General features: G+C 40.0%; 1 protein-coding gene across 2 annotated transcripts in view; it reads left to right on the plus strand.

Moving 5' to 3' along the window:
- SAAL1 (serum amyloid A like 1) overlaps positions 1-7,191 on the plus strand; it is a 29,179-nt gene extending 21,988 nt beyond the window's left edge. For both annotated transcript variants that reach the window (XM_066364976.1, XM_066364986.1), the window contains exons 10-12: positions 532-725; positions 3,695-3,787; positions 4,837-7,191. In XM_066364976.1, the coding sequence (XP_066221073.1) occupies positions 532-725; positions 3,695-3,787; positions 4,837-4,929 (380 nt within the window). In that variant the 3' untranslated portion in view covers positions 4,930-7,191. The remainder of the gene's footprint in view (positions 1-531; positions 726-3,694; positions 3,788-4,836) is intronic.
- The last annotated feature ends 17,243 nt before the right edge of the window (positions 7,192-24,434 follow it).

The following is a 24,434-nucleotide window of genomic DNA, read 5'->3' on the forward strand; positions in this document are numbered from 1 at the left end:
TATCATAGCCAGCCTCTTATGTCTATGAGCCCAGTTCAAGGGGCTTACAGGCTTTTCTGTGGAACTCACACCCTCTGTCTCATTTCCAAAGAAATTACTATGAATCTACAGGGAAAGCACGGTACTATTATCCCTGTGCCATAAATGATAGCACACACCCAGAAAAGGGGGGATATAAGGCCAGATTAATTCAAAAAGGTCAAAAGGGGGAAGTATCGTTGTGCCTCTCCTCCGCGGTGACTTTGTCAACCCGCAGCTGTTAGTCTTCACTGCGGTGACTTTATTAACCAGCAGCCATTGGTCTTCTTCTGCTGTGACTTTGTCAACCAGCAGTTGTGGATCTTCTTCTGCTGTGACCTTGTTAGCCAGCACTAGTGGATCGGCTCCCGACATTGGTCATCTTGTTTACCACTATATCTGCAGTGTCTAAAATACCATTTCTAGCACTAGCAGGTGTTTTTAAAGAATGAATGATGAATGAATAAACAAATTTAACTGGCTAATCTCATGCCTCTCGATTTATTTGTATAGATCTTCCTCTCATCGACAGCCTAATTCGTGTCTTACAAAATATGGAACATTGTCAGAAGAAACCAGAGAACTCAGCTGAGTCTAACACAGACGAAACTAAAAATTCTGATTTAACCCAAGATGATTTCCACTTGAAAATCTTAAGGGATATTTCCTGTGAATTTCTTTCTAATATTTTTCAAGTATTAACAAAGGTAAGAAAGAAGTCTTACTTCTTATTTTCTTCAGCAAAAGAAAATATGGATTTCTTAATGCTCCCAACTTTATCATTACTGTTATTTTTTTAATGCAAAAGTAGTATAATTATATTACATAAGTTTGGGGAACTAGAAAAAAAAATCATAATCTTATAGTCTTAAACCAGCAACTGATGTGGTTTGGTATATTTTTATATAGGTATGTATTTTCACATGTTTATAACCTGTCCATGTAGCTAGCTTTCACTTTACATTACATTGTAAATACTACTTTTCCTGACTCTAGATCAATTCACTGAAAGATTTTTATTGAGAGCCTGTTTAATACCTAATATGCCAAAATATCAGTTTTTAAAATTGATTGTAAACTTGTTTTAAGGAATAATCTTTCTAAATATGTTCAAGATTGTTAGCATATTATTTCTTTGAGCATATTCTTTGTGTCCAAATATTTTAGAGAAAAATATGTATGAATATATTGTATTTCCCCATGTATAAGACTCTCCCAGGTATAAGACACACCTTAATTTTGGGGCCCAAAATTTGAAAAAAAATGTATTACATAAAGTTATTGAACTCAAGTTTTATTCATCATAAAAGTCATACAACCCCTCATAACTGTCAAAACTCCCATCCATTACCTTGTCCTTATCTGTGTCTCACGACAAATCACTGTCTTCATATATTGCCTTGTCCTCAGTTCTATTGATGGCATTTGAAATGCCACACCCACTTTATAAGACGCATCCAGTTTTTAGACCTTAAATTTTTGGGGGTGGGGGGACTGGTGTGTCTTATACATGGGGAAATATGATAATTACTAAATACATATTCACATTCACTAACTCTTTTTCAAGAATACTATTTCTTAAAACAACTTTCTGTTATTCTGCTGATTTGTTGTTTTGGTGAGTTGTCCTACTGTGGAAGGAGAGGCAGGCCCCCTCTTCCCTGAGAAGGAAGAAATGAAAAGAATATGAGGGAAAGGAGCCAGCTGGGGTAACCGAGTCAGCCAGTGATAACTTATCTATATCCCATAGTTACAATACAAAACAAGAATAGCAGCATCTGTATGTAACTATGGCCAGTGATCTCGGAACCCCTTCCCCCTTGTTCACCCCACCGAAACTCCCTCCCCTCTCCTTGAGTCCTGGGAAACCTTAAACAAAGAAATCACATGCACATTGCTTAGATACTGTAAAGGTATATAACCTGTAAGGAAATCAATTTCGGGGAGCCCGTGTTTTAGAGCTACAAGCCCCACGTGCTCCACTGGCTTAATAAATTCTCCTTCCTTTATTGATTGAGTTATTTGAGTGTCTATCCTCTGTTGGATTGCTTCCTGCGACACTACTTCCCTTTTCCAGATTGGGATTATTACCTTAGCATGGGTTTTCAGAAGTTGGATTCCCAGGTTTGACATAATAAACGTGAATATGACTGAGACATTATGGCTACATATTTCCAAAAGGCTTTTGATTTGTGAAAATGTTGATTTCATTTGATCCTTATTATTGGGTATTATAAGTTTATATCAAGTAAAATCCAAGAGGTGGTTAAATTGTGATTTATTTTGATTGGCATTATTTATTATTGGTGAGTTTGAATATATTTTCATATATTTGTATATTGGCTGTGTCTACTGCTTTATAAATAGAACCATTTGATTATTTGTATGGAATTCCTTGGGTAATACTGTATTTTCTGCGTATTCATTGCAAATATTTTTCCCATTATTTGCTGTTGCTTTTGTGTTTTTGGGAGTGAGGGACATAGATGTTTCTTAACTTAAAAAAATTTTTTTTAATTTATTGATTTAGAAAGAGAGAGAGAGAAACACTGATTTGTTGTTCCACTTACTTATGCATTCATTGGTTGATTCTTATATGTGCTCCGACAGGGGGTTGAACCTGCAACCTTGGTGTATTGGGACGATACTCTAACCAATAGAGCTATCTGGCCAGGACGATATTCCTTAATATATACACTTTTTCTTATTAAGTGTGTGTGGGGGGGCAGACAGGGACAGACAGACAGGAAGGGAGAGAGATGAGAAGCATCAACTTATTGTTGCGCACCTTAGTTGTTCATTGATTACTTTCTATATGTGCCTTGACTGGGGGGTTGCAGCTGAGCCAGTGACCCCTTGCTCTAGTCAGCAACCTTGAACTCAAGCCACTATGGAGTCATATCTATGATCCCATGCTCAAGCCAACAACCCTGTGCTCAAGCTGGTGAGCCTACATTCAAGCCAGATGAGCCCACACTCAAGCTGGCAACCTCTGGATTTTAAACCTGGGTCCTCAGCATCCTAGTCTGATGCTCTACCCCTGCACAACCCACCTGGTTAGGCAAAGTGATAGGCATATAGGAGGAATGTGGGCTGAGACTAAAGCAGGAATGTGACATGAAAATTCTTATATGTCATACTTACTAGAGTTTGAGCTTAATCTTAAGGAAACTGAGGAGCAACTAAAGATTTTTTTAAGCATTAAAGGTGATACATCTGTTGAGAAAGATTACTCCAAAAATAAGAGAGAAGATTAGAGAGTTGAGGCTGGAGGCCCAGAGACCAAGCAGACTCTTGTGGCTGTAATCTTCAAGAATGATTAGAAAAATGGGAGCTTAAACAATGGAAGTGTGGGTGGAGAGGAGGGGTGAGATGAGAGATTTAATAGAATTAAACACTTAGGGGAAGGGGTCAGCAGCAGAGGAGGAAGAAAAGTCTTGGCTGTATCCTAAGTTTTTGGTTTGTGTAGCAGGGTGGATGGGGGTAGTGGTGCCCTTTAGTAAGGTAAGGACTGCGATGGAGCACACGTTTGGGCTACACAGGAGGAGTGATGCCAGGTGAGGTGTGGGGCATTTGAAGTGTCTATAGGTTCACTAGGACTATACGGATTTGTATTTATTCACCAGCTATAGCTTTAGAAATACTCCTTTCCTTGGATCTTTTTGTTTTGTTTTAGGAGACTGTTGCTAAAGGACTGAAAGAGGGCCAGCTGAGCAAGCAGAAGTGTTCCTGTGCATTCCAGAACCTTCTTCCTTTCTATAGCCCTGTGGTGAGTGTGCATGGGTATCGGTGGATGAGGGTCAGAGGGTTACTAGATAAAACGTTTTAAAACAGATGCTTGTTCTTCAAAGCCATTGTTCAAAAAGATTTGTGCATATAATTCACACCCTTGCCAGATAGATAACTGCTGGATAATTCCTGGGACTAGCCTGAGGAGCAGTTCAGACTTCAAGAGAAAGGAGTCAACACTGAATTTATAGTACTCCTCTCTGTTGTAAGGTGGACAGCATATATATTAATAAAAAATAAGGTTCTTAGATTGGTATGGCCAGTAGGTTTTTCTGGTTCTTCGAATTATATCACATTTGCTATCATTTTGAGGCAATTTCAAGATAGGAACTTTTTTTAGGCAAGTGAAGTATGGAATGTGGGAGTGAGGGGCTGTGGCAGGAAGGAGGGTGGAAATAAAACTTCGTGAATGGACCCTAAAGGGAAGTTAGTGGGAGGATACATACTAGTTTAAGAGCAAAACAAAACGGTAATGGGTAGTCACTCCTTACCATTTCCGAGGACAGTCCAGGAAGTGCTGCTGTTGTCACCGGGGAATATATCATCATTTCTTTTCTGCTAGACTATATAGAAACCAGATTAGAGCATTTTTTATAGTCAATAATCAGTATCTTTTTAAAGTTTTTATTTTGAGAGTACATTTATTAAAGCTGGGGACAGTGAAACAAAGGAAGGGCTTAGGGTAGAAGAAGGAACAGGAGAGAGCATAGACAGGGCTGGTTTGACTCCCTGAACATGTTGTGGGAAAGAAATGAGCCACGGCAGGGCTGCTGTCTGCTCACTGAACAGTCAGGGAAAGGGGGCCATGAAGAGGATTTCGGGGGGTAACCTGGGACTAGCTGCTGCTGCCTGTTGCCCCTGGTTGCAAGTCTCATGGGAGCGCTTGGAGTTTAGGAGAGAAAAGTAAAGATGCATGCCTGAGAGGGAAGAAAGGCGTGGGGGTGCGCCCGGGAGAGCCCCCAATAATATACATCGTTAGTCACCTTCTCCTGTACTTGAACTTATTTGGTTCTTTTCTTTGACTCACAGGTGGAAGACTTTCTTAAAATCCTTTATAAAGTTGATAAGACCATTGCTGGTGACCTAGAAGAAAGCTTCCCAAGTTTAAAGGTTCAGACTTAAAAACTGAATTATAATTTCCTCTGCCCAAAAAATAAATTTTATTTTTTTAACTGACAGTTGAAATCGACATATAGGGTGTATTAGATAAAGCCTATATATATAAGGTCATAATTGTCTGGTGTTACACTCATGCCCTTCTCCTCCCCCAGCTTCATCTCACCTTTATTTAGTATTGGAATCTTCAGTTTCACCACCATCAGACACCCCTCCCCTTGTTTTGTATTGGTTATGTGATATATGTCTTCAGGTAAAGAAAACAAAAATACAAGCTTTTCATTGAGGTTCTTTTTTTAGAATATTTGAAGGGTTGGTGAGAACTTTTTTTCATAACTCTTAATTTGATTTCTATGTGAGAATTTTATATTTGTATCCACTATAAGCATATCCAGCTGCACTTATGGAAAACCATACCATAATAGCTAATCCAATACTTTTATGTGTCTTATTCAATAAGAAGTCCAGAGGTGGGTAGTCCAGTCCTGATAGGGTGGCTCAGGGCCCCTAGTTCCTTTCACATCCAGGTGTTCTGCCATGTAGACCTTTGTATTCATGCTTATTGTCTTGTGGTTAAAGGGCCTCTGCCATCTCTGCCCCTTCCATCCACACTCAGGGAGGAAAAGGAGAAAGGCCAGGAGGCTTTCTCCTAGCAAGTCTTTACCTTTTTATTTGGGAAGGACAGACCTCCCTGCCCAGAACTGTGTTGCCTGGCATTTCTAACTGCAGGTATTTGAAATCAAATACCTTTTTTCTTTCTAGCTTCGGGAAAAGGCAAGAAAGAAGGGAGATGTGAATGGCTTTTCAACAGCCAGTCTGTAGTTTGCCACAATATGTACACATATCTTTGCCATTTTGTGACAATTATGTTGATTCCACACTAGTTAGTAACTCAAAACAGTTATTTAGCTTTGTTACAGCTCAATTTTTTTCAGTGTTGTACATATAAAGATATAAATGCTAACATCTTGATAAAAGTTCATTAGCCAACTTTTGTATTTTCATCATAATTCAAGTGATTGAATTTCAGAAAATGATTTGAGTGAATTCAGATTTTTTTTTTTAAGTGAGAGGAGGGGAGTTAGAGAGAGACAGACTCCCACATACACTCTGACCAGGAGCCACCTGGCAATCCCTGTCTGGGCCCAATGCTTGAATCAACTGAGCTATCCTCAGCACCTGGGGCTGACACTTGAACCATTCGAGCCACTGGCTGTGAGAGGGGAAGAGAGAGAGAAAGGGCAGAGGGAGGGGAAGAGAAGCAGATAGTCACTTCTCATGGGTGCCCTGACCGGGAATTGAACCCGGGACATCCACATGCTGATCCAACACTCTTATCCACTGAACCAACCGGCCAGGGACAAATTCAGATTTTTAAAACTAAGACTGGGCATTTCATAACTTCTGTATTTTACAAACTGTGCTATATATATGATTTTCCCCTCATACTTTTGTTATTCTTTATAATGTTGCTTAATAAAATATATTCAGAGTCTCAACCAGGAACACTTAATGGAAACATACAGTTTTCATTATTTCAGTTACTGAAAGTGGAATTTTTAATAGTTTATAGTATTAGTTATGAATAACAAAGCCAGCTTTTTAAACCTCTGTCCTGGTACAACCTCTTTCCAGCTTATTGCAAAATCTTTTTAGTTAAAGCATTGTCTTGTGTCATAGTTTGTATTCTTTTTGTGAGTGACTTTTGCTAATAAAATACAGGAAAACTGTTGTTGATAAGAGATATATAATTTTCAGTTTGGAGATAGTTTTATTGTTGTAAGTGTACCTGCTGAAAAGACTTGAACCATAAAATTAAAGTCTTACTGATTAAATTGTAATTGGTAGGTTTGGGTTATGTGTATTTGGTTGTGTTCAGTGGTAACCTTATCCATAGGCTGAACGTGACTCTGTTTAACATGAAATTTCAAAGGCAGTGATGAAATTACTCATGCCTGTTAGCTGGTGCCCAAAATACCACTCTTATTAGCTCTTGAAGTTTAAGGTTAAGATGCAAATAGCCCCATAAACATAATACTCCAAGTTGTTAGTCATAGTTACCTCAGTGCATGTTAATTTCACTTTTTTGTTTTCCCAAGAACACCTTTTAAAAAAAAACCTTGGGTATCTGAGGGGAAAATGGCCATTCAAAGTGGGTAAGTTACAGAAGGAGAAAATGCATTATGGGAAGTTATTTTCATAGTATTTTGATGTGTTTGAAAACTTTGTAAATCTATAAATTATAATAAATCATTTTTAAAAAAATGAGTAATGTTAAAACATTGTTTATTGCTAAACAAGCTAAAGAATTCACCAAAAAAATTAAGAGCCTGCCTCAATAGAGTAATAGTTTGAAATGGTGCTTTCTCCCAACGTATAAATATGAAATTTAGAATCTTATATGCAAGTGAAATTGAGACACGTGGTTTGCAGAGGAGGGAAGAAATTACAAGAGGAACATGAGTTAGCGTTTGTTAAATATGTCCTTCTATTTTTGAAGTACCTAAACCACTGGAGACAATACAGAAGACATGTTTTCTTCTGCCCTCTTTGTTTTAAGATAGTTTATCCTCTGAAGTCCATTGTTTTCTTGGATAATCCAACTTTGTACATCAAAAGACTTTTCCATTCTGTCTTGAACATTTTTCATTGCCTTGGCTTTGATTTAATTACCCCGAATAACTTCGGCCAGTAAGTAGAACATAGTTTAAAAGCCACCTCTCAGCATATGTAGAATACTTGCTTTGATGAGGTGTATGCAGAAACCAATTGTAGACAATTAAGATACAACTTACGGGTTCAGAAATCTTAAATGTATAAAATGTTGAACCATTTTGTATTCTGCAGGGCTGGGCTCTAGGAAAGCTGTGTCTGAGAGGTAGCTGTGGATTTGAGTAAATTGAAGGAATGATCTATTGAGGTTATAGATTCTCTTGCCTGTTTTAACTGTTATTTTTAAAAAACTCATCAGTAGCCTATATTTTGAAGAAATAGGCCCACATTAATCTAGAACTGAACTGTGTATTCTACTTAGCATACGTTATCTTTTACCATTTTGCAACCCCAGTCTCCTCTCTACTCTTGGCGGAAATTTTAAGAAAGAGAAAATAGATAAGCACACATCTCGAATTAGTACATACCAGTATTTTTCCTCTTATTGTGTGAGATCTAACAGCAAGAACCATTATTTAAAAGTCATATATTTATAGTGAAATGGTATGATAGTTTGGATTTGCTTCAGAATAGTCTGGGATGAGGGCAGAGAAGTGGGTGAAGGAAGTGGATGAAATAAAAGTGGCTTTGAACTGGAATTGCTGAAGCTGGATGATGATTACATGGGGATTTATTATACTATACTCTCTGTTTTGTGTATATGTTTGAGGTTTCCTGTAATTTTTTTTTTTTTTAATTTAGAGGTAGGGAGGCAAAGAGACAGACCCCTCCTGCATGCGCCCCGACGGGGATCCACCCGTCAAGCCCCTTATTGGCAATGTCCTGCCCATTTGGGGCTACTGCTCCATTGCTTGGCAACCAAGCTATTTTAGCACCTGAGGTGAGGCTATGGTGCCATCCTCAGCACCTGGGGCCAACTTTGCTCAAACCATTTGAGCCATGGCTGCGGGAGGGGGAGAGAGAGAGAGAGAAAGAAGAGGGAGGGTTGGAGAAGCAGATGGTCATTTCTCCTTTGTGCCCTGACTGGAAATTGAACCTGGGACATCCACATGCTGGACCGACACTCTACCACTGGGTCAACCAGCCAGGGCCCTCTTAATGTTTTTCAAAAGCAAGTAAATCATACATATAATTTTAAGTCTGAATTGAATTATGAATGATGCTTATTCCTTTATGTCTTAGTAAAACTCAAATTACTGGATTAGTATTAAATACTATGTAATTTAACACAGTTGAAATCAACACAAATCCTTGGTAGAAAAGATTATCATTAGTATATAACCAATTGTATAAAAAGTATTTCTTTACTTGCATGTTTTAGCCGACTCAACAGGGAGACTTTGTCATGAGAAATGTTGGTGACTACTATCCAGTTTGGATCTGATGTCATAAATATTTTAGCACCATAGTGGGATAGTTTTACTAACAAAAGTTCTTATTGGTGGTCTTTAATGTTGTATTTTATGGGTAGAGGAGACTAAGTGAGATAAGCAGGATCACAGAATTTTAGAAATGGACAAATTATTAGAGATCACCTCTGTCCAGTGTTTATTCATTAGGCTAATCAAACCTACCAGGGCCTGGGCCAATGTAGTCCTGAGGGCCAGGCCAGACCTAACGCAGCAGCCAAAGGAAACCAGTTAAGTCCGAAAGCAGGACACTTGTGGTAGATGCTGCCAGCCTTCCACTCTCAGGTCATGGTTTGTGTTCATCAACCTGCCGACTCTGCATCTCTATATAGAAAGCAAAGTCTGCATTGCAGAAAAATTATGATGTACTTTAGGTAATATGCATAAAGTCAAATTTGTGTAAATCTAATTCTGTAAAACTCAGGGAACATCTGTAATATAAAGGCTAAACAGCCTCTGTGGTTCCAAGTTTCAAAGCCAAAGAGTTAGGACTATTAGGCTACTCCTTGTACTATAATTATTATGTGCATGTGGCTGTCCTTTGTAACAGCTGTATTTTCCCTGGAAGTCCATGCCTGCAAGACTTACTTGATTTGGCAGCATTATGGATTAGGTCATTCCCATTTTACTTTGAATTTTCCATGCCTTAGGGCCCTGGCAGGAAACAAAATTTTGGGAAAGGGCCATGCCACTCTGAAATCCGACCTGGAAGGGAGAGCATTCACCAGGCAGTGTAGGTCTCTGACCAGCCTGTGAATTGGCTACAGTGGGCTAAGTGCATACCCCTAATAGAGTCAGCTAAAGCTGAAATTAAGATGAATGTGATGTAAAATTTATCTGTGGACTCAGAATGGTATAGTAGACATCAGGCTTAAAGGCCTGGTAGAAATGGCCACCATTTATTGAGGGTTTACTGTGTGCCAGGAACTCTTAAAGATCATTATACACATTATCTTACTTAATTCTGCAATAGTATCATAAGGTGATTGTTACCATTTTTCAGATGGGGAAATGAAGATTCAGAATGAATTGGAAGAATTAATGTTATTAAAATATTCATATTACCCAAAATAATCTACACATTCAGTACAATTCCTTTAAAAATCCTAATGGCATTTTTTTTTACAGAAATAGAAAGAAACAATTCTAAAATTCATAAGGAACCATAAAGGACTCCAAATAGCCAAAGCAATTTGAACAAAAAGAACAAAGCTGGATGCATTGCACTTTATGATTTCCAAATTCAGGATGGGGCAAAAGTCGGTTTACAGTTCTGAAAAGTCTCAAAAATCTGAAAATTCTATAACCATGTTTATTTTTCACTACAGATAAACTGAGGGAGGATGTACCATCATGATACTTCATTGCAAATATTAGAACATTAGAGCTCTTTAACTAGTCTTATTGTATACCTCTTACTGCCTCTAAATATATGCCTTTCCTTATAAAATGGTTTTAAATTAACTTTTAAACACCAGCTTTCTGTGTTCCACTGCCAAGGCTATGGCATATATTTATAAAAACTTTTCTACTCACTAGGACACCTTGTTAATTATGTACTGAGCTCATATCAATATTGAGCTTGTTGACTTACAGGCTGGTTAGAAGTGAAGCCTTACCAGACCATCTGTCAATTCCTGTCATTGGAAGTGCTTCTCTATTACTGTAATGAAATCACTAAAATCATTTCCTGTTTCCAGTCTTTGTTCAGATCTTCTATCTATTGTCAATAAGAGGATATTAAAATACTCAATGAGGTCCACATATCCTTTTCATAATGGTTCACAGTATAGCACATGGCTTTGTGTTTTAGTGTTGGAAATAAAAAACAATGACGTCAAGCTTTATTATAATAAAAGAGGACTGCTTATTAAACTCTAGCTGTTTTTCCTTTGACATCATGGCATCTGCTTATAATTCCTTTTATGAGTCTTTCTCCTTACAATTCAGGGTTTATATGATTACATTAGAAATTGAAAGTTTTGGGAAACAGTCCCTTCACAGAACTGATGCCTTCCTGCTTCATTAGACCCTGTGGGTTTGGAGACTCCAACAATGGGGTTGTGGGAAGAAAGGGTGAAGAGGCTTTCTCTGTTCTGGAGGAGTTTGACTTCCTGAAGTATGAGCTTGCTTCTAGGAAGCAGTGTATGTTGAAAGCAGGATGGGTGGGTAGGTGATGTATATTGAGCATACAGTTTAAGAGAATGTGTACACACTGCTTTATGATAAGTCAGTTAACTTAAGAGCATATAGTTTTTCTTTGAATGATGGCTGTTGACCCCGTGGCAATTCACTCTTCCTTTGGGACTGTATTTGGGGAGGCTAGTGACATTTGTAAACCCATGAGTGAGTGTGCTTTCTTCAAAATGCAACTGATGTTGGACTTTTCTTCCCTGTACCCAGGAGCAAGCAGTCACTTGGCCAGTCAGCAAGCGCTTCTCTGAAGGAGGAAAATTAAATCCTTTAACTTCCCCATCACCAAAAAGTCTACTCTCATCACTGGTAGAAAAAAATATGCTATTATGTGGGCCCTGGAACAAATTTCCTAAATAGAATTTTCTAATTTCTCTTTATGTCTGTTTCAGGTTTGGACAAATCAGGCAACTGTCCTGTTTGTCCTGAATAACTCCTAGTAGTTATTTCAATTTTTATGATATAGTATTCAGTATTTAAAGCAATTTTGAGACTTCCTGCTCTAAATACATCCTTTTGCTTGTTGCCCACATCAAGTGATCTCTGTGTTTAAAGATCCAAATTTTACCTCTTTAGTTGAGCCTTAAGTCATCTACAAATCATCGGTTTTTCTCTCTCATCCTATTTGATCATGGTTTAATGTGGGTTGGCTATTTTCTTTAGAGCAATTATAGAAAAACACAGTTTTCCAGAACAACTCACAGAGCTTCAAGGATTATTTTATCTTTTAGAAGTTTCTACAGTTTGTTGTATGTTGTAATTTGTTGGATTTGCCATGTGTTAAGCACTGCTCACTCAGTGGGATTCAGAAGGTGACAGTTCAAGAAAGGAGGAAAATAGGAGCTAGTTAATAGCTGTTGATTCCAGCTCAGGTTGAACCCTGAGCAGTGTGGCCCCGAAGGAAACCCGGAGGGTCACGCTGCAGAAGCCCTTCAGAGGAACGTGCCAGCTGCTCCGTAGACATGAGCGGGCTCTCCTTTGATGGGGAGAGTAATAGTTTCCTTAATCACATCATCCTGGTTGCTGTGTGCTCAGAGTTTACTCAGACTTGAAAGAAATGGAAATTAATTGAAAAAAAAATTATTTTTCTTGTCTCCCCTCCAAGTCTCTCATCTGGAGAAGTGATGAGAAAGAGATTGAGGGTTTGTTGCCAGAGGGAGCTGAGATGTTTTTATTCTTTTGCGATTCTGGATAAAAGAAAGCAGTTGGATGGTGGGGAGGGCATCGGCAAGGGAAGATGGTACAGGCCTGCTGCCTAAACACTTCGAAACAGAACGGAAACACACGGAAGTGGATCCAGTATGTACCTGAAGGTTTTCATGAGTATCCAGTCCTAGAAATAAGTACAGAGGGAACAGAAAAGGGATTTTGTAGCTGGTACTATGGTGACCAGACGAATTGGATTAGTCTGCTGATTTTTATGTGTCTACTACTACAGAGGAGCTGCCATGAGTTTGATTTGCCACATCCTGGAATTCAGGAAATACTTATCTTTGGTTAAAATCTGTTCTTTCTTTTCTGTCTCTGAAATTTGAGCTTCTTTTGAAGCCCCTACCATCACTCTTGACGAGTTCTCACCCTACATACTAGTGTTGATCTTTGTAACGTTGCTATTGAGCCTTGGAGGATTTCATTGGGCAGAGGATTTAGTCTCTGGCAGAACTGGAATATGTTACTAGAACACGGGTCTCTTGTCATATGTTCAATCAGATAAATTTCGAATATGTGATCAGTAAGTGCTTTGTTGAAATTTACTGAACTAGTAGGAGAGAAACTGAATTGTAGACAAACACCTCATCATTCATGCCACAGTATGTTGTCATTTGTTGGATTTGCCATGTATTAAGTACTGTGCTCACTAAGTGAGATTCAGAAGGTGACCTTTCAAGATAGGCGGAAAATAGAAGCTAGTTAATAGCTGTTGATTCCATCAGTTTCTTAACTTCAAGGTCCACGTCCCCTTCCTCTGAAGTGAGGTACTTTTCACTTCTCCAAGTTACATGCTAGTTGGAGTTTTGCGGTTCTGATCCTTTGGTGGGTGCCTGTCTCTGTGCATTTTATATTCAGGCCCAACAGTAGGCATCCTTCCACTGTTGCCCACACCCATGACAATTAAAGACATCAGATAAACGCTTGCCCTCACTTTTCTTGTGGGTCCTCGTAAGGAAATCACCTCTCCAGTTGCTCCCATTCCAGTCTAGGCTTGGCCATTTCTCACCTGCAGAGGGAGGAGACTGAGTTTTAGCTTTTCCAGGCTGTCTGAATATCCTGTGTAATGTCAGTGCTTAATTGATAGTACTGGACATGCAAACAGGCCTGCTGCAGCAGGGCACGGTGATGCCACCGCGGAGTCTACGGGCAGGGAGGCCGTGGGCCAGGAGGCTGGAGGAACAATGTGTTTGTAAGATACTCAAGGGTTTGTTCATCGGTGCTGAGATAAGGCCTCGTCATTCAGAGCACTGGGGCCTGCCCCAAGCCAGCAGAAACAAATCTGAATTTACGTTAGCTGTGGGACACAGCCTCAAACCTTGAGGAAGCAACCAGCAATCTGGAAGCTAAGAGGCCAGAGTTTGAAAGAACATAATCCTCTTTAAATCCACCATGAAGTCTCAGCTACACCTCTTCTCTGTGCACTGTGATACTCTCTTAAGAGGAAGCTATTAGACACTGAACCTTTATTTATTTATTTTTGTGACAGAGAGAGGAACAGATAGGGACAGACAGGAAGGGAGAGGGATGAGAAGCATCAATTTTTTGTTGCGGCACCTTAGTTGTTCATTGATTGCTTTCTCGTATGTGCCTTGATCGGGGGGCTGCAGCAGACGGAGTGACCTCTTTGTCAAGCTAGCAACCTTATGCTCAAGCTAGTGAGCCTTGCTCAAACCAGATGAGCCTGCGCTCAAGCTAGTGACCTTGGGGTTTCGAACCTGGGTCCTCGGCATCCCAGTCCGACGTTCTATCCACTGTGCCACTGCCAAATTAAAGACTGCAACTCTTGAAGGGTCTATTTAAATTCTTGGAGCAGAATAACTTATGGACACGGACAACAATGTGGTGAGGGCCCAGGGTTGGGGGGAGGCGGAGGAGGGTAGAGGCGGGATAAATGGTGATGGATGAAGACTTGACTTGGGGGCGGATCATGCAATTCTGTGTACAGAGATGTGTCGAAGAATTGGGCACCTGAAACTTGTATATATTATTAAGCAGTGTTACACCAATACAATTCAATTAAAAATAATAAATTATTGGACCAGAAGAAATTTAAACTGAATTGGGTCTTGGTTTATTAATTTTCCTGCTACAAATATAGAAATACCTGATTTGTTGTGGTGGCAAAGTGAAGCTGCTAACCTTTTTTCCCACATTTGGTAACTGTGAGTTGCATTGTGAAACCCTGTAACATGAGGAAAGAGTACAAGGAGATGGAGTCGCCAAAGTTATGGAGATAAGTTATAGTGTCGGAAGCCGAACAACAGCTGCTGATTGACATAGTCACAGCGAGAAAGGACAACAACTGCTGATTGACAGTCACAGCAAGAAAGGACAACAGCTGCTGATTGACAGTCACAGCAAAGAAGAAGAGGCGCAGTGAAACTTCCCCCTTTTAACTTCTTGGATTCAATTGGATTTTCTTCCTCCCCTTTTCTCTGGGGTGTGTGTGCTATCATTTATGGCACAGGGACAATAGTTCCATACTTTCCCTGCAGATTTACAGTAATTTCTCTGGAAATGAGAGAGGGTGCGAATTCCACAGAAAAGCCTTTAAACATCTTTGCTTAGGCCTATGGACCTAGGGGGCTGGCTATGATATCCCCCGAAAGGGCCTAGATCTATAGGAATGCTCCCTTCTAAAAATCATAGTAAGGAAATATAGATTGTGACTTAAGAATAGGTAGGAAACAGATTAAATATAAAAGCACCTTTCAGTCTTTACCCATTCTATTGCTTTACCCCCCCCCCCTAGCCTTTTCACCTTATAGAAAAATAGAAAAACTTTCCATTCCTCTCACATACCTAGCCTTCAGGTAGTGAAACATCCTGGGAAAAATAGAACTTAACTAGTAGATGAAAATAGTAGACAAATACAATTTTTACTAGACAACAGGTTGCTAAGTGAGATAGAATCAATAGAGTTTTTTTTTAGAAGTTTGTGCCAATACTGTTGCTGCTGCTCAATTATTGTATACCACTTGATTCGTAGCTTAAAGAAATGTACTATCCCTTTTCTGGAATATTTACTCATATTAAGGCAAAAATAAATCAATATATTCCACATACCATGTAATTATAACTTCAATGTATTCTGCATTCCATGTGATTATAACTTAGTGTATAAAAATAAAGCTATACTAGCCATTGGCAGAGATGCCTGGCAGTGAATGCTAAAGAATTCGGCTCTCACTCGTTTAGTACTGACGCTGTCTCTTCCTGTGGGACCCCTGGATTACCCCCCGGGGCTGGACCCTGGCAAGTTAGAATACTCACAGACTTCTTTTAGAATTTCTGTAGGCAGATATACTCAGTATTCTTCCACATAGATTCATTTCCAAGACAACCAAGAGAACAATAGATGAAAAAAGTGCTTCTGACATTTTGGGAGGCTCACTGGCTGGCTGATTTTATATCCAGAATCCATGGAGACCACCTAATGTGTATGTACGGTAGAGCCATGAAGCATCTTCATCTTGGGGTTAAACCCAGTGTCCATGCAAAAGCTGACACATCTAGGGGAAAGTATAAACGGAAGAATTCCAAATTTAGTCTACACCCAGTCGCCAATGTGAAATGGGAGAGACTGCCTAACTAGTGTTCATTTATAGTCAACCGGCATTTAATGATCGCCAGCTATGTGTCAGGCACAGTGCTACTGCTGGGATGCAGTGCTGGGAATATGGCAATTGTTCCATAAATGTTAGATGAATGAAAATTATGTTCCCTGTCTAGAAACAGACTGATAGGAAGCTAATGAGGCTTAAAGCAGTGGTTTCCAAACTCTGATGCACATAAAAATCACCTAGGAACCTTTTCTCTTTTTTTGATACTATTTGTTCATTTGAGAGAGAGAGAAGAGGGGGGAGCAGAAAGCATCAACTCCCATATGTGCCTTGACCAGGCAAGCCAGGGTTTTGAACTGGCAACCTCAGCGTTCCAGGTTGACATTTTATCCACTGCACCACCACAGGTTAGGCTAGGAATCTTTCAAAAGAACTGCTGCCTGGATTTCACCTCCGGACAGTCCGATTTAAATGGTATGCGTTACAAATTGGGCATCATGATTCTTTTTTTTTTTTTTTTTTTTTTGGACTTTTCTGAAGCTGGAAATGGGGAGAGACAGACAGACTCCCGCATGCGCCCGACCGGGATCCACCCGGCATGTCCACCAGGGGCCGATGCTCTGCCCACCAGGGGGCGATGCTCTGCCCCTCCGGGGCATCGCTCTGCCAAGACCAGAGCCACTCTAGCACCTGGGGCAGAGGTCAAGGAGCCATCCCCAGCGCCCGGGCCATCTTTGCTCCAATGGAGCCTTGGCTGCGGGAGGGGAAGAGAGAGACAGAGAGGAAGGAGGGGGGTGGGGGTGGAGAAGCAAATGGGCGCTTCTCCTATGTGCCCTGGCCGGGAATCGAGCCCGGGTCCCCTGCACGCCAGGCCGACGCTCTACCGCTGAGCCAACCGGCCAGGGCGGGCATCATGATTCTTTAAGCTTCCCAAATTCTTATAATATACAGCAAAATTTGGGAACCACTGGATTAGGGGACTCTCGTTTGCTGGGGCCCCTTCTAAGACCCTAGGAAGTGACTAGCACTTTTGACTTTGATATTTTGTATTATTTTCTGAACGGGACCCCTGAATTGAGCAAGCTTCAGGTGCCACAAAACTTGAATCTGACTTTATCCTTGAGATGGTCTTAGTCCAAATCAATGGGATCTTGGACAGCATGAAATTTTTTCAGAAGTGTAACGTGGGCCTGAGCTTTTTTCAGAATAACCTGGGCCTAACCTGTGGTGGCACAGTGGATAAAGCTTCAACCTGGAATGCTGAGGTCACTGGTTCAAAACCCCGGTTTGCCTGGACAAGGCACATATGGGAGTTGGTGCTTCCTGTTCCTCCCCCTCATCTCTCTCTCTCTCTCTCTCTCTCTCTCTCTCTCTCTCTCTCTCCTTCCCTCTCAAAAATGAAAAAAGAAAGTGTAATCTGGCTGAAAGATGCCAGTTAGCAGTCCTCTCATGGCTACCACCACATGAAAGCTAAGTCATTACAAGCAGCACATGCCACTTTCTGTGGTCTTGTCCCTCTTTTTCTGGCCCCTGACCGTAAGAGTGATTTTTGCAATGCTTTCAGAATGAACTCCACTTTGGAGTGGAAGAATTGGTCGCTACAAGCTGCAGGCTACTGTAGTTTTATTGCATTCTGCATAATGATTGGATTTTATGGTCAGCACTAAGTTTATCACTTCATAGTATTTCCAGTGCAAAGCTTTTACAAGAGACATGCTGCCTGACCTGTGGTGGCGCAGTGGATAAAGTGTCAACCTGGAATGCTGAGGTCGCCGGTTCAAAACCCTGGGCTTGCCTAGTCAAGGCACATATGGGAGTTGATGCTTCCTGCTCCTCCCCTCTTCTCTCTCCCTCTCCCTCTCGCTCTCTCCTTCTCTTTCTCTATCTCCAATAAAAAAAAATTAAAAAATAAAAATAAAATAATAAAAGAGACATGCTGATCCTCGAGTGTCCCGGGAGTTCTGTGCCCCCGCCCCGCCCCCGCCATTCTGAGAGGAGTTGCCGGGTGATGCTTATGAGGCTGATTTAAAGCTCTACAAAATTTATTCAATGATTTTATTACAGAGGCAAACAGTAACCATTTCTGCTGCACATGTGGGCCAGGTGCACACCTGGGAATGTGTCTCCATGTCTTTCAAAGGGGTGGGCACGAACACACCTGAAGAGGAGAGAATGGAGCCACTCACGGTGCAGGAGCTGCTGAGAGTCTCTCCTAGGCTCTCCGCAATGTTTTGTGGGGTTTTTTTTTTTTGCATTTTTAAAATTTAATTAATTGTGTTTACATAGATTCTAGGGTCACCCTGAATGCCTCCCCCCTCCCCCCTTTTCCCTCAACATCTCCCTTGCCCCCCTCCATACAGCGCCCTTCCCCCTTCCCTTCAGGTTTATCCCATCCTATCATCCCCTTTCCCTCTGTCCTCTTTTCCTCTGGTCCCTTTGATCCCTCCTCTGTCTCAATTCCGTTCCTCAGTTCTCTTTATTCCTTGGATTCCTCAAATGAATGAGGTCATATGATATTTTTCTTTCTCTGCCTGGCTTACTTCACTCAACATAATAGTTTCCAGGTCCCTCTATATTGTTGCAAAAGGTAATATTTCCTTCTTTTTCATGGCCCCATAGTACTCCATTGTATATATGTAGCACAGCTTTTTAATCTGCTCGTCCACTGACAGACACTTGGGCTGTTTCCAGATCTTCACTATTGTGAACAATGCTGCCATAAACATGGGGATGCATTTCTTTTTTTTAGTTGGTGATATGGTGCCCTTGGGATATATTCCTATAAGTGGCATGGCTGGGTCAAAGGGCAGTTCCATTTCTAATTTCTTGAGGAATCTCCATACTGTTTTCCACAGTGGCTGCACCAGTCTGCATTCCCACCAGCAGTGCAGGAGGATTCCCTTTTCTCCACATCCTCGCCAGCACCTATCGTGTGTTGTTTTGTCAATGAGCGCCATTCTGACTGGGGTGAGGTGGTATCTCATTGTGGTTTTAATTTGCATTTCTCTAATGATTAGTGATGTTGAACATTTTTTCATTTGTCTATTGGCCATCTGTATGTCCTCTTTGGAGAAGTGTCTATTCATTTCTTGTGCCCATTTTTTTGATTGGATTGTTTGTCTTCCTGGTGTTGAGTTTTACAAGTTCTTTATAAATTTTGGTTATTAATCCCTTATCAGATGTATTGTTGAATATGTTCTCCCATTGTGTGGTTTGTCTTTTTATTCTGTTCATATTGTCTTTAGCTGTGCAAAAGCTTTTTAGTTTGATATAGTCCCATTTGTTTATCCTGTCTTTTATTTCATTTGCCTGTGGAGATAATTCAACAAAGATATTGCTGCAATAGATGTCGATGAGCTTACTGCCTAAGTTTTCTTCTAGAATACTTATAGTTTCACGATTTACATTTAAGTCTTTTATCCATTTTGAGTTTATTTTTATGAATGGTGTAAATTGGTGGTCTAGTTTCATTTTTTTGCAGGTAGCTGTCCAGTTTTCCCAACACCATTTGTTAAAGAGACAGTCTTTACTCCACTGTATGCTCTTACCTCCTTTGTCAAATATCAGTTGTCCATATAGATGTGGGTTTATTTCTGGGTTCTCTGTTCTGTTCCATTGATCTATATGCCTGTTCTTATGCCAGTACCAAGCTGTTTTGAGTACAATGGCCTTGTAGTATAACTTGATATCAGGAAGTGTGATACCTCCCACTTTATTCTTCTTTTTCAAGATTGCTGAGGCTATTCGTGTTCTTTTTTGGTTCCATATAAATTTTTGGAATATGTGTTCTATATCTTTGAAGTATGTTATTGGTATTTTAAATGGTATTGCATTGAATTTATAAATTGCTTTGGGTAATAATAGACATTTTAATGATGTTTATTCTTTCTAACCATGAGCACGCTATATGCCTCCACTTGTTTGTGTTGCAATGTTTTGAAATGACTCGGCCTGACCTGTGGTGGCGCAGTGGATGGAGCATCAATCTGGAACACTGAGGTTGCTGGTTCAAAACCCTGGGCTTGCCCAGTCAAGGCACATAGGGGAGCTGATGCTTCCTGCTCCTCCCCACCTTCTCTCTCTCTCTCCTCTCTCTAAAATGAATAAACAACAGCTCAGATAAGGGCCTAATATCCAAAATATACAAAGAACTCATAAAACTCAACAACACACAAACAAACAATCCAATAAAAAAATGGGAAGAGGATATGAATAGACACTTCTCCAAGGAAGAAATACAAATGGCCAACAGATATATGAAAAGATGCTCATCTTCTTTAGCTATTAGAGAAATGCAAATCAAAATGGCAATGAGATACCACCTCACACCTGTTCGATTAGCTATTATTAGCAAGACAGGTAATAGCAAATGTTGGAGAGGCTGTGGAGAAAAAGGAACCCTCATACACTGTTGGTGGGAATGTAAAGTAGTACAACCATTATGGAAGAAAGTATGGTGGTTCCTCAAAAAACTGAAAATAGAACTACCTTATGACCCAGCAATCCCTCTACTGGGTATATATCCCCAAAACTCAGAAACATTGATACATAAAGACACATGCAGCCCCATGTTTATTGAAGCATTGTTCACAGTGGCCAGGACATGGAAACAACCAAAAAGCCCATCAATAGATGACTGGATAAAGAAGATGTGGCACATATACACTATGGAATACTACTCAGCCATAAGAAATGATGACATCGGAACATTTACAGCAAAATGGTGGGATCTTGATAACATGATACGAAGCGAAATAAGTAAATCAGAAAAAACCAGGAACTGCATTATTCCATATGTAGGTGGGACATAAAAGTGAAACTAAGAGACATTGATAAGAGTGTGGTGGTTACGGGAGGGAGGGGGGAATGGGAGAGGGAAAGGGGGTGGGGAGGGGCACAAAGAAAACAAGATAGAAGGTGACAGAGGACAATCTGACTTTGGGTGGTGGGTATGCAACATAATTGAATGACAAGATAACCTGGACTTGTTATCTTTGAATATATGTATCCTGATTTATTGATGTCACCCCATTAAAAAAATAAAATTATTAAAAAAAAATGAATAAACAAAATCTAAAAAAAAAAATGACTTGGAACTTGCTAAATTCCTCGGTTCCCTGAGGCTTCCTTGGCTCCTCCCATGTAGCAAATGCCTGCTTAGCAGGTCACATCCAGGCTATTTACACATCTGATTTTCAGTGACTTTGTTGCCCTCTAAGGAAAAAGTTACATAATACATAAACCCAAGCCCCCATGGATGACTAAAGGCAGATTAAGGGCATGGCTGCTTCTCTGTTAGGAAAGGCTAGGGCTTTCTCTTGATTAATTTCTGCCACAATGCACCCAATAGAGTCTTCTAATATCTGGCACCTAAGAAAAGATACCTCCAACTCACCTCTTCTGGGATGGGGTTCAGGGTATTAATGCCATATAGGTCGGATTTTCCTGAAGATGAAAGAACAGTCTTTTCTGTCTATTTGGAATTCCAGGAATGACATTTATTGTCTCCCGGTGTATTTTCTTCCCTTGACCATTCCAGGTGATCACATTTAGACTCTTTCAGAATCTTCCTAATTACTCTGAAAGCTTTCTGCCTACCTTGAGCTCAGTTGGAGATACAGAAGAGAAGGGAAGTTAGTCATCAAGTTTGCTCATTTTCCCTGATGTAGACTTAGTGATGCCCTTTCATAAAAGCTTCAGAGATCATTAATTAGACAAATGGTACTGGCTTTGCTTTCTGCAGCCTCAACAAATGCTGTTTGACTTGTAGCAGAAATAACAAGTTGCATTGAATGAGAAGGATGATAATGCCTCTTCAAACAGCGCAGAACAAACACTAAGACAGCAAACACTGGGGGAAGTTAGGTGTGCCCAAGCAACAGGGTTTGTTTCCCCCAACAAAACTGTGTCTCATGCTGTAGGTCTTCCTCTTACTCAAAATCTGAACAGCCAGCACTTCCTAATGATTCAGAACTCTGTATTTCCATAGATAGTGGCCTTTTCTCACACTGTTTACTTCATGAGCCTGAGCGGGAATGCTGTATTGAACAATTCCAAAGAACAAAATTCTCTATCTTTTATATAAATCATGTTCCCTGGATCTAGAATATCTTGTCTCTCCCACATGGTGTTGGGTGCTTTCATAATTATCTCATTTTAAAAAATTGGGGTACAGGGAAGGGGCATATAGAGGGATAAATATATGGTGACAGAAAATGATTTGACTTTGGGTGATGGGCACACAACGCAATCAATAGTTCAGATGTTATAGAGATGTTTACTTGAAACCTATGTATTCTTATTAACCAATGTCACCCCATTAAATTTAATTTCTAAATAAATAATAAATTTTAAAACTGTTATTAAATTTATTGGGATGATATTGGTTATTAAAATTATATAGGTTTCAGGTATACAATCTGTAGTACATTATGTATATATTGTATTGTGTGTTCATCAGCCCAATAATTATCTCTTAATAATGGATTAGGAAGTTTACATATAACTTAGAACCCAAAGTAAAAGGAAATCTAAAAACCTCAAAAAATTAAAAAAGAGATAAATCACCCTAGAGAGATAGTTCAGTTGGCTAGAGCCTCGTCTTGATATACAGTACCAAGGTTGTAGGTTCAATGCCCTGTCAGGGCACATACAAGAATCAACCAATGAATGCATAAATAAGTAAAACAACAAATTGATGTTTATCTCCCTTTCTCTGTCTCAAAAATCAATAAATAAAAATTAAAAAAGAAATCATTTGGATTCCTTAACCCATTTTCTTTTGAAATTTCATGGTATATTGAGTTGAAAATTCCTTGGGATAAGCCAGGTCTTGAATTCTGGTCCCCATCTGTCACTTACTGTCTGACTTTAGGCAAGCAATAATGCACAGCAAATGGAAGGCTTTGTCATGACTGATACTAATTGGGCTATTCTGCTCAACATACCCAAAATGACCACAGCCAACATTTCTTGGAGTAACATGTTAAAGCAAAAATGTTCAAATGACCTGGAATGCTGAGGTCGCCGTTTCAAAACCCTGGGCTTGCCTGGTCAAGGCACATATGGGAGTTGATGCTTCCTGCTCCTCCCTCCCTTCTCTCTCTCTCTCTCTCTCTCTCTTTTCTAAAATGAATAAATAAAAAAATAATTTTAAAATGCTCAAATGATAAACAGGGTTTCCAATTGTAACTTTTTAAAGTGTATTGAGAATTGGAGCAGACTTGGAGTGAAATTTGCACAAGGCTGTGTGCAAACAGACTTGTGCATAATTCTTCACATACACATCCAGGTGTTATCAGAGATGAGTGCTCACTGAAGGCATCATGGTGTAAAGCAGGGGTCCCCAAACTATGGCCCGCGGGCCGCATGCGGTCCCCTGAGGCCATTTATCCGGCCCCCGCCACACTTCTGGAAGGAGCACCTCTTTCATTGGTGGTCAGTGAGAGGAGCATAGTTCCCATTGAAATACTGGTCAGTTTGTTGATTTAAATTTACTTGTTCTTTATTTTAAATATTGTATTTGTTCCCGTTTTGTTTTTTTACTTTAAAATAAGATATGTGCAGTGTGCATAGGGATTTGTTCATAGTTTTTTTTATAGTCCGGCCCTCCAACTGTCTGAGTGACAGTGAACTGGCCCCCAGTGTAAAAAGTTTGGGGATCCCTGGTGTAAAGATTACTGTGCTTTTGGAAGGAGATTTAGATTTGGATCTTGAGGACTCAAGAGATTACATCCTGGCCTGATCTCTCTCCTTCATCCCTTTGTCTCATCAAATTATGTTCCATTTGAACATGGGTAGAATTCCATATGACCTCTAACATCTGAGATCTTATAAAAACAGCCTGTTTCATACTCAGATACATAAATGGAACTTTGATCTTTCTGATTAAGGATTACAGAGAGCATTTTGTTTTATTATGGTGTATTTCATTTCTCATGCAGACTTGCTCAGCTTTGTATTCATTCATTCTTTCTCAGCAAATGTACTGAATACTTATTAAGCACCTTCTCTGTAACAGGCTTTGCGCTGGGGTCTGAGCTATGGAGGTGAATAGCACAGTTCTTACCCTCCAGGGGTTTATAGTAAAGAAGGAAAACAAGGAAACAAATAACTACCATGCCATAGACAGGTAAGCTCAGGGAGCATTCCACTGTGCTTGTCGTTTCTGGAGGGTGGTTGTAGCTTGTTCGAGAGATCCCATATAATTAAATGAAAAAGAAAAAAAAAACAACTAAAACTAAACACATATTCATTCACCTGGAGTTCAAACCAAGTTTCCTCAAAAGGGTAGTATGATGAGTAAAACAGCACAGAGCTGAGAGAGAGACCATCTTGTTTCAAGTTCTTTTTATGCCATTTACAAGGATTGGACAAGTCACCGAACCATTCTGAATCTCAGTTACTTTAAGGACCGAAGTAAACAGTATCAATAAAGGTGCTTTATAAAATGTGGACCACA

Source organism: Saccopteryx leptura, chromosome 1, assembly GCF_036850995.1.
Source record: "Saccopteryx leptura isolate mSacLep1 chromosome 1, mSacLep1_pri_phased_curated, whole genome shotgun sequence".
NCBI lineage: Eukaryota > Metazoa > Chordata > Mammalia > Chiroptera > Emballonuridae > Saccopteryx > Saccopteryx leptura.